The sequence below is a fragment of the Myxocyprinus asiaticus genome, chromosome 28 (genome assembly GCF_019703515.2).
Source record: "Myxocyprinus asiaticus isolate MX2 ecotype Aquarium Trade chromosome 28, UBuf_Myxa_2, whole genome shotgun sequence".
Lineage (NCBI taxonomy): Eukaryota > Metazoa > Chordata > Actinopteri > Cypriniformes > Catostomidae > Myxocyprinus > Myxocyprinus asiaticus.
In genome coordinates, this window is record NC_059371.1 from 38,228,801 (window position 1) to 38,243,630 (window position 14,830).

At 38.2% G+C, this 14,830-nt stretch overlaps 1 protein-coding gene across 1 annotated transcript in view; it reads right to left on the reverse strand.

Moving 5' to 3' along the window:
* Window positions 1-14,830, reverse strand: part of LOC127418748 (signal peptide, CUB and EGF-like domain-containing protein 3) — a 144,577-nt gene that overhangs the window by 30,629 nt on the left and 99,118 nt on the right. Inside the window, exons 7-8 of the mRNA XM_051659521.1 lie at window positions 9,415-9,531; window positions 3,214-3,336 (exon numbers count right to left, since the gene is read on the reverse strand). Coding sequence (XP_051515481.1) covers window positions 3,214-3,336; window positions 9,415-9,531 — 240 coding nt within the window. The remainder of the gene's footprint in view (window positions 1-3,213; window positions 3,337-9,414; window positions 9,532-14,830) is intronic.

A 14,830-nucleotide genomic window follows, 5' to 3' on the forward strand; every position in this document is an offset into this window, starting at 1 on the left:
TGTATGATGTTTTCCCAGCTCTGCACATGCACATGCTCTCTGTGCATGCATGAAACACAAGGAAGTGTAATTGGGATTCTCTCATGAACATACCAGCAGTCTCGCTGATGTCAGGATATGTCGAGAACAAGGAGTTACATTTTATTCTGTTTATCACCCAAAATAAATAGTAAAAAATCGTATCGCTTCTGAAGAAATGGATTAAACCACTCGAGTCGTATGGATTACCTTTATGCTGCCTTTATGTCATTTTTGGAGCTTGAAAGTGTTGAACCTCCTTGACTTGAAATGCATGGATATAAATACATCATCCATTTATGAAAATATCTTCGTTTGCATTTTGCAGAAAAAGTCATATGAGTTTGAGACAGCAAGGGTGAGTAAATGATAAGAGAACTGAGAAAAAGATGAGAAAATGCAGAAATGGTGGAACTGATAATGTAAAGAGATTTGGAAGAGTTGGAATTCAGAGATCGACAAGAGGCGATATTGAGCCACAATATTTCTAGAAATATTTCCATGCCTTCTGTCTGTCTAATAATGTAGACTCAGCGAGGGAACTCATTATGGGAGGTGTGTGTTTATGAACACAAGCAGGATAATATTACCTTAAATGTTCTCTATGGGAAGCTTCCTGTATTAACACCAAACTCTCCTGACCAAACTTACTGGCAGCTCATAAACCGAACAGACCCTGCTGGATCAAAAACAATCTGCCCGCAGTAGGCCAGCAACCCATAGAGGAGAAATAGTCAAGCAAATCGAGGGAACCATACAAAAGCGAGTGAAATGGTTTTTAAGGTGAATATTAAATGGAGGTTTTAATGAGTAAAACATAGCTCCTTAACCTAAAACTTTAACCTAAACCTAACCGATAGTGTCCTAAGAGCAAATGCATCAAGAAAGGCACATTCTCTGAAGCAACAACGTGATTTTGTGTCGTTTCTATGACACGTTGGTCACATGTGTCATCTTGCGTGCTTGGCTGGGCTCGAACAGCAGTCTTCTGAGTCTAAAGTCCAACACTCTATCAGGTTAGCTACCGTGCAAGCTAATCATGTTGGAATAAGTGTAGGTGGGTCTGTAATACAAGCGTTAAAATGTGTTGTTTAAAAAAAATAAATTGTTATAGTAAAAGTGTTTTGATATTAGCGAAAAATACGTGTTTATAAAGTCATAATCAGCTGTTGAAGTTAAGATTTGTGTGAAAGTGAATAAAACACACAGTTGTAGCACCTTTGGATAAAGCATCTGCCAAATGCATAAATGACCTCCAGTGATACTTTCACCAGGAAACTGCAGTGAAATGTAGAATGCGGCAGGTAAAAATCAGTTTGCAAAAATGTAGTTATAGTAACGCTTATTCTACGAAACTAAGTTGATGACATTACTGACGAAAATGTTTGTTGATAAAGGATTTTTTTATTTTGTCAATGTTAACTAAGACAAGACGAAAACGAAGCATCATGACGATAAACAAACTGTAACAAGTAAAGGACGGGCAAGGAGGAGGCAGGAACCGGCTGAACAGAAAACATCTCTGGTGGGGGAGAGACGCTGCCCTTCCGGCCGTTCTGTCAGCCGGTGGTCCACCCTGCCTCTTGTGAACCTGGGGGAGAGACGAGGCGTGGGGAGAGGGAAAGGGTGAGCGTAGACACACAGAGAGAAAGAGAGACGAGAGCGAGAGAAGAACTTGCTCGCTGGCTCCCGGATGCGCTGTCACCTGGACCTCAACCGCTCCTCCGCACTCTGGTGGACGCCAGCTCGCTCCTCCCCCGGCGGACGGCAGTGAGTCCTCCGGCCCCTGGCGGACAGAACCACTCCTTCCCTTCTCGACAGATGGCCACGGTACCTCCGGCTCTCGACGGCCGGCAGCGACCCCTCCGTCCCCAGGCAGACGGCCGCAGCTGCTCCCCTGGTGGATGGCAGCGGCGAGGATTCCGCAACAGCGCATCCCTCCTCCCTCCTGGGTTTCGGCACCATTGTAACAGTATAAGTACAGGCAAGGAGGAGGCGGGAACCGGCTGAACAGTCAACATAAAGGTTTAATGATATAAATGAACTTAAAATAACATAAAACATAAACGAACAGACACACATGCAACACGGCCACGTGCGTCTCTCTCTCTCGAACTGGCATCTCCAGCTGCCCTTTATCTTGCTCTCCTGCTGAACAGCTGATTCAGCGCCACTGGCCACGCCCTCCTCCTCGTCACACAAACTATTTTAATTAATGCATTGTTAATATCTTGCAGTATGTTTTATTGTTAGGTTAGGGTTAGCAACAGTTTTTTTTTTTTTTTTTTTTTTAAAAGAAAGACAAATCTAAAAAGAAATGATTCAAATTATCCAGTCATAGTACGTTGAGGATTTTCCTGCTTGAGCTGCAAGAGCTGAACACCTGTACAATGAACTTTACAAAAGGGTTAATTACCTCACTCAAACACATCCTACAGTATATACTTTATGTTAAATTAATCAGCTATATCCAAAACATTATTGTAAAATTTACATTAAGTATCTTACATCTGCACAGATTATAAATCGAATGAACTGCTGAACTTGAACTAAGTTACGCACTAGTTAGAATGCTTAACTTGCGCCGTGAATATGCCGTTTCCTTAAAAAGGCACTACATGTAACGCAATATCCTAAACTGTCTAAACATAAGGAATTCACAACAGAGTACCCCTAAAAAGTAACTAATATATCAGCTTATTCATTATACAGTATGCTTTTTTCAGGACAGTTTTTTTTAATGTTGTTAATCTTATATACTAAACATATTAATCTTTAACATGATTGATACATGTTTAAATAATTGTAATTAGTACATATTTGAAAAAAAAAAATGAATACTTGGTTATAATTTGGTCTGTCACAGTTACAGATACATGTTTTTGTCATTTTGCACTTTGTGGCCAACTAAACTTTTTTTGTTGTTTTTTTTTTTCGTCATCTAAAAGTACATGCCTAAAAATGAATGAGTATGACATGAAGAATAGTGTTAAAGTTAAAGAACATTTTTATCAAAAGACAAAAATAATTACTGTGTAAAAAATACACAAAACTCCAGACAGGGCCTCTGCCATTCAACTGTGCTTGATATGAGGGTCTATATGATGGAAAATGCACACTGACCCGAAGATCATTAAATATTACTGGAGTTTTACATGACTGCTGGATCAAACAGTCTACCACTGGCTAGCCTACCTTGGCATGTCCTCTCATTGGTCAGAAGTTTGTATCCTTTCTTGCAGCTGCACTCAAAGCTGCCCACTGTGTTTCTACACACATGGTCGCACCCTCCGTTGTTCATACGGCATTCATCAATGTCTGCAATAAGAGAAAGAAAGAGAGAGTTTGGAATGAAATCACTCTGTGGTTTGAACTAATACACATGTACTGGATTAGTACTGTTTCTTTCAGTTTACATTGATGCAAACCATGAGTGGAGAATAAATATGAAACAATAACGATGTTAAAGGGGTGATTGACAGCGGATATGGGGGAACTGTCTGGGCTTAAACTCTAATCTCTTTGTTTGTACCAGAAGAGATGAGAGGTGAAAAGATGAAAGAATGGGAGGAAAAGGGAGAAATGAAGAGATGAGTAGAATATAGGGAGGTGAAATGAGGAAAAAATAGAAGAGAGGTGAAAAGGAAAATAGAGAGCAGGTGAAGAGAGGAGGAAATAAAAGGAGAGGACAAGAGAGAGGAGGTGAAAAAGTGAGAGGAGAGGGTAGAATGGGTTGTGACAGACACACATGGAGTGAATGTGTGAGTGTGACTTCAGAGCATTTATGCGGTCAGGGCCATGGAACATTCTGGACCTCATGTGGCTCAAACAGGAGGATGTCTTTCAGGATCACATTTCCTCTGGCCTGTTCTTCCCAAATAAGGGATCAATATATCATCAGCTTCTCATGCTTTCATTTGGCTTTGATTGAGCTGGAGTGGATGTTTCTGATTACATTTGAATCATCTAACTAAATGAGGCATTCATCTCAGAGAGAGGCTGCATCATCTGGAGAAAATAACTGCATTTGAAACAGAATAAAACAAAACTCTCCTCTCAATCTCTTACTCTGGCCTCAAGGAGGGACCTGGTTTTCTCATGCCAGTGCTCTCTGTGGATGTTTTTCTTTTTTTGTTTTGCAGCAGAACTAATAAAACTGAATGTTCTTTTATCGTTCTTTTTAACTTAACGTTGAATGCTAGAGGCCAGGCAGGCTTCCTGTCTTGGCCGCACAAACCTACAACACTCCATTTCCAATATAAGTTGCACCTCACCCTTTCAGTGACTCTTTGGCTGCATTTAAACTGAATGATTCTGTCTGATATTTCTGACAGATATTTTAAGGCAAGTTAGTTCACTCGGTGGCCATTTTGGCAATGCCTCCGGATGGCTGTTTTCAATGTAGATAATGGGCATACAAGTACAGATTACATCTGTTTGAATGGAGATGAAAGCAGGCGGTAAAATGAATTTTTATTCAGAAGAGATGTTTGTGTACATTTTCAATCGATCATATCAGCAGTAATTCATCAAATAATGATCAAATGATGGAGAAGAGTGCTATAAACTGGCATTGATCCAGTTGCGCTGTGTAGTGAAATGCACTTTCGGCATGATTCAGAGATGATTCAGGCGTCTGGATCACAGTAGTCAGTGATGCTGAAGTCCTGGCAGAGTGTCAGATCATGGTGGTCTGCTGCATCCTCTGCTATATAGCGCTCAGAATCGACACACAAGATCGAAACTGCACTTTCAAATTGCATTTAGCAGTGATTTTGTGGAGCATTTGTGCCATTGCCTGATCTGCATACTTCCTTGAGTGTATTGGCCATAAAGCCAGAGCAGACAGCGCGTGCAAATAATCAGCGCTTTTACTGGGCACAATTCATTCTTTTGTTTTTCTTTCTTTTTTGTGTGATTTTCTCCCCTTTTCTCTCCAATTTGGAATTCCCAATGCGCTCTAAGTCCTCGTAGTGGCATAGTGACTTATCTCAATCCAGGTGTGTCAGAGGACGAATCTCAGTTGCCTCTCCATCTGAGACCGTCAATCCGCGCATCTTATCACGTGGCTTGTTGAGCACATTACCGTGGAGACAGCGTGCGTGCGTATGGAGGCTTCACGCTATTCTTCGTGGCATCCACGCACAACTCACCATGTGCCCCACCGAGAGCAAGAACCACACATTATAGTGACCATGAGGAGGTTACCCCATGTGACTCTATCCTCCCTAGCAACCAGGCCAATCTTGCTTAGGAGACCTGGCTGGATTTGAACTCGTGACTCCAGGGGTGGTAGTCAGCGTCAATACTCGCTGAGCAATCCAAGTCCCCTGCAATTCATTCTTAGTGAATTCTCCCAAGAGTCTTTTAGATCATGCTAGACGGGGGATAGAATGCTACAGCTACCTTGTTAAATATGATTGTAAAACATCTGGAGGGAAGTAAGACCCATGTTAGACTTTAGATTTTTCTTCTGCCTTTAGTACTATTCAGCTTTATGTCCTAGCAAATAAACTGATCCCAAATTTTAAATAGAATTTTAAGACAGTTGGGTGGCTCTTAAGGTGTATTTACAATTACACGTTATGTGTTTTTACTGATCAGTTTGCTATCTGATGAAATAAGCACATTCCATTTACACTTGGACACATTAATGTGTCTCTGCCAAATGGATATTTGTCCGATCTTCAATTCCCGCACTATATGCAAATAAAACAGATTTTGCATTATTTTATATTATTTGATTCCAAGTGACTTTTCCCAGTGCATGTGTGTGTGTCTGTCCGCATGTTATTTTTCCACTTAGGGCTTGTCATAGGTATGATATGTCCATGCATGTCAGCTGCGCACATTCATAGTGTTTAGTTTCAGTTTCTTCAGCGATCTGCATCTAATAAATTAAGAAAACAATTCTGTCTCTCCTAAAATGTGCATAATGGCGTGATGCGAGACCTATGCAAATACTCTGTAACAGTATACTCTGTAACAGAGGGGGAAATATACTGTATCAGTAAATAATCTGGTACAGCATATTTTGCATTTTCCCTATGCTGATGTAGCGCTGTTTGGGTAGTAAAGATTACATATGTGGCTAGAACAGCCAGATACATTTACACTTGACTGAGTTTCTAAAGGAATGCCTCACAAACCACCTCCGGTTGAGTGATCGGGTTTATATCCGTCTCAGATCCATCTTGGAGGGCACTTGGTCTTTTCATGATCAGAAAGCTATCCAATCAGCAAAAATACATGAAGTGACCAAGTGTAAATACCCCCTTAGATTATTTAACTGAGAGAATGCAGAGAGCATATTTAAGAGAATATTTAAGCAAAAACACTTAAAAAACACTTAAAATTGTGATTATTGGAGGGTTATTTTTTCAGAATTCTGTATTCGACAGTTTAATTCAATTTCATCATCGAAATGGTGTCTAATCAAATGAATTTGTTAAAACATTAATCATTAATCAATTAATTAATTTAAATTTTCAACATACCATTGCATTATTTTTATCAAATAAAGTGCTTTTCTAGAAAATCCTCACAGCACTGTCCGAAACAACACTGGACATATTTTTGTCAAATGATGTGCTACACAACACAACAGAACATGTGATGTGAGATATTGCTTTAGTATTATTATTTAATTGCATTAAACATGATCATTTTCCCCATTTCATGTGTCCATTTAAATCAAGCTGTTGCCAATTTTGGCATTTCTGTGTGTTTTTGATGGTAGTTTCTCACCTCTGGATAAGCAGTTTGTTACATGTCCCAGTGTGATTATTAAATCCCAAAAAGATAAATAAATATATAAATATGTAGTATGCACTGCATGCTTCAGAGTGCTCTGCTCACTGTCATCTACTACACAAATACACACACCCAGAGCACGAGCAATGCTCAAGAGAGGTGTATCAAGCGTACAAGCAGCCGGCTTCAAAAATTCTTTGAATGAATATATATTAATTACATTAAATCACAGCCTTTTGCAGTTTCATAATCACATATGGAAATATCGAGATTGTAATTTGATTAATTGTGCATTCAAACATTTATTTTCATCCCAAATATGTCAAATTCCATGACATTCAGCATTTTATAGCTAATGCAATTTTTATGACTGGATTCAGTGAGTCCATCCGTGTTTTCCGCACCGCAGAAATTATAGAGCCCTGCATGTAGTAACGCCGGTGTAAGCAAACTCCAATTGCTGAATTACTGAACATTAATTTACATACCGAGGTGTGAAGGCTGCATCACCACACTACCACCTCGGGGTGTACATTCATTTTCAAGAAAAAAAATCTGCGGTCCGACCATCAAAGCAGTGTTGGAACTAAAAAAATAATGCACTATATCAACACTTGTATATGTAACAAAAACCTTGTCAGCAATCCAATCAAACTTTCCAGGACAAATATTTATTTTCCAGGACATTTAGGCATTTTTCTCATTTTCCATGACTTTTCCATGACTGGAAAACTGCATTGCAAAATTTCAGGTTTTCCAGGATTTTCAGGTAGGAACCATACGTGTAGGTATGCGTAGGAACCCTGTATACTAATGACTGTGTCAGTAACTATCTAAATAGGTACATTCTTAAATGTGCAAATTATATTGTTATAGTTTGTTTGTTGAGCAAGGATGAAACCTGTCACGGCCCAGTTGCAGAGATGGTGTGACACTGCCTTTCTGAAGATAAATGTATCAAAGGCAAAATTATGGAAATTGATTTTAAATAAGGCCCTCTTGCCCCACAACCAACATATATAAAAGGTCAGGTGGTAGAATAGGCAAGTAGTTAGAAGTATCTGGGAACTATTACTGACAATAAGTTGCGATTTGACAAACATGCAAAGGCAGTGTGCAAAAAAGTCCAACAGCACCTCTACTGTCTAAGAAAACATTCCACTTTTAATAACAGCAGGACTCTTGACGATGACAAATGTTTTATAAATCTTATATTGAGTCTGTACTTTGCTTTTGTATTGACTGCTGGTTTGGGAATTCTAATCATCATCAAAAACAAATTAAATACCATTTTTGATCAAAGTGGTAAAATTATAGAATCAAAACAGATTTGTTTATCAAATGTTCTTTAGAGAATAATTTTGCAGAAAGCGATAGCAATACTTTGTGTTCAAAACCACCCACTGTGTAGTGACTTTACACCCCTTTCTTCTGGCATCCTCTATAGGACACCTAGAGTAAATCAACTTGATTACACAGGAATTCGGCATGTTGTTTCAGAAAGTTCCATTACCCTAGGATCGGCAACAGTATGCCGACTCACTGACATGCCCTATCTCCCATCGGACATATTTGGAACTCCTCAACAACAATTACTTTCCCTTGTGGCTCGACTGACATTGCATCAGTTGCATGGGAGACCACAGTTCAATCCCCAATCAAACGAGGAAGTTATCACATTTGTATAAACAATCACAAGCATGATAAGGAGGCTGCATTTTTGTCCCTAACATTGCATTTTGTCTCTACTAATGGCTAGGGTTAGATTTGGGTTGTGGTTGGGGGGTAGATTAAATAAAATAAGCATTTATCTTCACTGTTTTACACCCTGTTCAGCTGAAAACAATTCTTTTTACAATTGGCGACCTCTCATGGATATAAATAGATGTCACAGTTGTTTATATGCTCTGAAACACTTACCGCATTAGCCTCTGGAGGCAGTGTTTTCAATTTCGGTCAATGTATACCGATTTTGGCTAAAGAAAAATCGGCACACACTTGCCGATTTTTATATGAGATCAGGCTGCAACAAATAGCAACCGATATAAGCATTATTTTAAACCCATTGCAATTATGTTACTGAATTCATAATGTGACTCTGTTTATAAGTGTTTATGGCTGATGGTCGATGTTATTATATGTTTTTTATTGTTATTTTACATTTAATTGTTGTTAATGTATGTTTTAAGTATGTCTTTTAACTGTATGTCTTTTAAGTATTAATTATAATAAAGACTAATGCTACTACCTTTAAGCTGCCCTTATGTCCTTTTTGGATCTTGAAATTGTTGGACCCCATTGATTTGCATTGTATGGACAAAAACACCTCTCCCAATCTCTCCATCAAAATATCTTTGTTTGTGTTCCGCAGAAGAGAAAGTCATATTTTGAGAAAGTCAGTTTGAGGTGGCATAAAGGTGAGTAAATGATGAGAGAATGTTAAGATTTGGGTGAACAATACCTTTAATACCCCACAAAACTGAGTAGCACCTAGGGTGTCAAAAGTGATCTGTGTCGTGCTATCAGTGAAACACACGAGGAAATGTCTTCACTCGATGATGTCCAGAGGGGTTGTGTGGATGTGCGTTGATATAGGTTTGTGGTTTGGTTAAGTAGCACAATTTAAAGTGTGTGTGTGTGTACCTTTGCAAGTTTTGCGGTCTGGTTGTAAGGTGAATCCAACTGGACAGCTACAGCGAACTCCAGTGATGGCATCATGACAGGTGCTGTCGCAGCCTCCGTTGTTTACTGCACACGTCTCTGAAAACACAAACACACACAGTTTACCGGAATTTCTCGAAATATCTGGGGAATAAAACTTCATGTTTGAGATGTCAGTTTGAGATGTTCTGTCTTGAGTGTACAGTACTTGACTCCAGCTTTGGACAGCACCGCTGCCTTTAATTCGATGTTGAATGTTAATGTGTCATCTAACGGGAGGGTTAGAATTCAGCATTCAGCTTATGCGTCTTTTCAAGAGTTTTTTACTTTTAGCCCATGTCAGACCATCTACATGTACATCATTTGTGCTCACACGTTTATGGCATGAGATCTACTTTTTCATAATGCTATTACAGTAATATCTACAATGCAAAGTTTAAATATACATTGTAGGCAGTGTTGTCACAATACCACCATTTCAGTAGTCAGAACCAATACCAGTGAAATTTGATGATTCTCGATGCAAAAACTAATACTGACTATGAAATAGTCAGTAATAAAATAAGAACAAAGAAACAAATTAAGAAAACTGCTTTTAAATTTCTAACTTTATCGAGTATTCAAGTAACATTGTTACATTCTCGTGGATTACAGGTCTTCACAGTATGATTATGATACTTTCATATTTTATTTTATAGCTCCTCAAGTTATCCAGCCAAGAGCAGTGAATGGTTTTCTTGTTTTCTTGTTTCTGAAATGTAGGTTGGCATGAGAAGAGTCATTAATATTCACGAGGAAAGCAATACCTGACTGGACGATTCTGTCAAATTAATCAGGAAATCGCTACCTGATTGGTTGGAGAAACTATAGCCCTACCCCTATCTGTAACCATAACCAATCAGGTAGAGCTTTCCTCATAAATATGAATGAGTCTTCTCCTGCCATCCTACGTTTTAGAAATCCACCCGCGTGGAAGCCGCAATAATGAAATAAAATGTGATATTTGAGAATTTCTTTATTTGAGCAGTTTCTCTCACTACTCCCTTTACCGTTTGACCAGTTAAAAAGATCAACCAGTGCATGTCTTGTGACCAGTCGATTGCGATTGACATAATGAGCACCCCTGATCCACATGCTAATAGTGTACTACTAAAAGCTGAAACAAAAACAGAAATACTCCTCTAATCAGAGAACCGCAGCTGACAGTGCACCAAACAAGCACTGCAGCGACCGCCCACTCGCATGGAGTACTGTGAGTGATGCATTTAAGTCGATGTTCCTACACTCTCAAACTTCTAATACATTTGTAAATAATAAAATTCAAACATAGATCATCAAACATTATATTAGTGATAATCATCAACTTCAATTGATTTGATTATGTCACTCACCATGCTTAATGGGATTGCAGTTCATACCCTCGAGAAAGACAGTAAGTACACAGTCTTACAATACTTTGTTGCTTCAAATCAAAGTTTGTAATACTGTTATTAACCTCCGAGCTGGGTGGTTTGGTTCAAGGCTTTGAACTCTTTTATTAAGGATTTTATGAAAAGCCTAAGGGAAAAATTCGTGGGAAAAAAATATTTCCGGAACCCAGGTGGCTGAAAAAGTGGGCGGGCACTGTTGCGCTCTATTGTGGCATCTTTTCAGATTTACCTGCCCTTAAAAGAATGCAAAAACAAAACCCAAAACTAAATGTTGTTGATAGCTTAACATATCAGTCAGACGGTCTCTTACTGTCTCAGTGGCAGGTTCTTGCACAGAATGAGCTTTAAAGTAGACCAGACTTAATGCCACAAGTCAAATGTCTGGCTACACATGCCTATATTTTGGGAACAAAATTGTCCCCATAAGTTAGCTAAATATGCCAAAAACTCACTTTGGGAACATCCAGGGACATCCTCAAAGTTAAACATGATTAAACAAATAAAACGTGTTTTTGGTTTTATTCTAAAAATGAAAAAAAAAAAAAAAAAAAAAAAATATATATATATATATATATATATATATATATATATATATATATATATATATATATATTCTAAATGTAGCTTGACCAAAGTATTTAAGTAATTAAGATTAATATAATACTAAAGGTAGGATTATACAAAAGGCTTTATATAAACAATATAAGTCTATGTTATGTCCTCGTTTATATAGCTAAATTTGTGTGTGTGTGTGTGTGTGTGTGTATGCGTGCGTGTTAATAGGTCTAAAGTAGCTCCTTATATTGCTCCCATAAAAATAAAAGTAGAATAACTCTAATGACTATAGGTTCACCACAAAGCCCTGCTGGCATTTGGAAGAACCACATACAAAAGAAAAGAGAGAGATCTTGGCCGTGTGTGCCAGGGTGCAGGTCTGTGTCATAACATGCCTTTGAAATGCTGAGAAATTCACTAACTGCATCAATATCAGATTATCAAAAATGTTTACGACATCTATGGCTTTGAAAACTAAAAAATGCTCACAAACATCAAAACATTACCCTTTTGTCTGTAAATTCTATCATTTGGAAAAACTTGATTCAGCTGTGTGAGTATGAATAGTATCTTTTCATAAACTGCATCATTTCACAGAGCAGGAGATGAGATCTGGTGTCGTCTAATTTACAATCACTCTGTAAGACACCTGTCAGGTTACTGAAGCATGCTTGACACTAAATATTAATGACCCATGTCAAAAGCCAAGCAACTAAATTTAAACCAAAATATTTTTGGATGGATAATTGTGACCTTGAGGGGCAAATCTGTAAATCACTATATTAAATAAGATCATAAAAACAACAATTACTGAATGCATTTTATGGCATTACTCTTTAAAGTTCTATATTATAAAGAAATTTGCAATGATTATTATATCTATAAAGTAGCTTAATAAGTGATGGCAAAAAGCAATCAAGCTCAGAGAAGAAGGCAACAAATAACTACGATAAGACCTTCTTTTCAGAGTTCCATAATGCACTTCAGACATCAAGCAGCTAACACCTTCCTTGGGCAAGACAGACAAAACTCTTTTCATGTCTGTTAGAGTCCTCATACTGAACCAATGGCTTGGCTTTGGTCACATCTCAACACATTGAAATCTGAATACAGCTTTTATGTTCACCGACAGAAATATATTTTGGTTTGGTTTAATGGCACAGACCTTTGAGGGTATGTCAATTACCGCCACAATAGCACAAGAGCCTATGCTATGTATGTTTAACACGAGCCTATGCTATGTACAGTGAAGTCAGAAGTTTACATACACGTAGCCAGATACATTTAAACTCAGTTTTTCACAATTCCTGACATTTAATCGTAGAAAACATTCCCTGTCTTAGGTCAGTTAGGATCACTACTTTATTTTAAGAATGTAAAATGTCAGAATAATAGTAGAGAGAATGATTTATTTCAGCTTTTATTTCTTTCATCACATTCCAAGTGGGTCAGAAGTTTACATACAATTTGTTAGTATTTGGTAGCAAGGCCTTTAAATTGTTTAACTTGGGTCAAACATTTTGGGTAGCCTTCCACAAGTTCTCACAATAAGTTGCTGGAATTTTGGCCCATTCCTCCAGACAAAACTGGTGTAACTGAGTCAGGTTTGTAGGCCTCCTTGCTCACACACGCTTTTTCAGTTTTGCCCACAAATTTTCCATCAGACTGAGGTCAGGGCTTTGTGATGGCCACTCCAATACCTTGACTTTGTTGTCCTTAAGCCATTTTGCCACAACTTTGGAGATATGCTTGGGGTCATTGTCCATTTGGAAGACCCATTTGCGACCAAGCTTTAACTTCATGGCTGATGTCTTGAGATGTTGCTTCAATATATCCACATAATTTTCCTTCCTCGTGATGCCATCTATTTTGTGAAGTGCACCAATACCTCCTGCAGCAAAGCACCCCCACAACATGATGCTGCCACCCCTATGCTTCACGGTCGGGATGGTGTTCTTCGGCTTGCAAGCCTCACCCTTTTTCCTCCAAACATAACGATGGTCATTAAGGCCAAAAAGTAAATTTTTTGTCACATCAGACCAGAGGAAATTTCTCCAAAAGTAAGATCTTTGTCCCCATGTGCACTTACAACCTCTAGTCTGGATTTTTTGTGGCAGTTTTGGAGCATTGTCTTCTTCCTTGCTGAGCAGCCTTTCAGGTTATGTCGATATAGGATTCATTTTACTGTGGATATAGATACTTGTCTACCTGTTTCCTCCAGCATCTTCACAAGGTCCTTTGCTGTTGTTCTAGGATTGACTTGCACTTTTCGCACCAAACTACTTTCATCACAAAGTAGATGTCCTAAATGACTTGCCAAAACTATAGTTTAATATAAAATCTGTGGAGTGGTTAAAAAAATGAGTTTTAATGACTTCAACCTAAGTTTATGTAAACTTCTGACTTCAACTGTATGTTTGCTTCAGTCAAGTATGTTTCTAAACTACGTCTTTCTATGAGCAACTGTTTGAGGTGAGTTAAGGGGCGTTCACACATACAGCAATTAAAACTATGTTGATTGCTTGTATGCATTCCTGTTCAACTGCTGTATAAAACTGTAACAGGCTGCAGATCACTGCCTGCACTCACATTAGTAGTCGTCACATTGCATTTGGTCATTTGCATAACAATTAAATTCTAAATTTTTGCATCGTCAGCAGTTGCTGTCATGTGTGACCCCGGAAATCGCTCATCGAAAATGAATGATCTTCAGTTGCTTTATCACTGCAAATCACTGTAAGTGTGTACTCCCTGTTCAGTGTTAATGAAAAACAGGGTCTTATGTTAAAAAATGACCTCATTATCTAGTGCCTAGCAGGCTGGCTGCTAATATAAAATCGCCTCAAAGGAAAATTGAAGGATAAGGATTTCTGCTAAGGCAATATTCAAGCTGGCACTCAATTATTGGTAATTAGGTCAACTAATCTTATCCCTAAAGATTTGAATCTCTCACCTGACCTAACTCCTGACATTTTGACTACCATTTAAACTGTACATTTTAACCAAAAAAACAAAAAACAACAAAAAAACATGCTAAATCTCCATAGCATGCAAAAGATATTATCATGCAAGAAAGGAACTGTTAAAAAACGAAAGCCTATAGGCTAATTCCCATTGCTCCAACAAATGGCAACAAACACTGTTGTTGTGTTTTCTTGGTGTTTGTTTAGGCAGTGTGAAAAATACCATTATGCTTCCCAACATTCTAAAATCAAAAGCAAACATAATCTTTGGAATGTTGATGTTTGTCTGCATTTCTTAGAGCAGTGTAAAAAAAAGCCTTAAAACAACCTCAAGTGTATTTTGTGCAAAAACACACGAAAACCCAGAACACTTTTGGCATATGTTTGTACCGCCATCATGGAAGTTTTGACTTACTTGAGCAAAACCATCCACTGAAGTTCAGCTAGAGC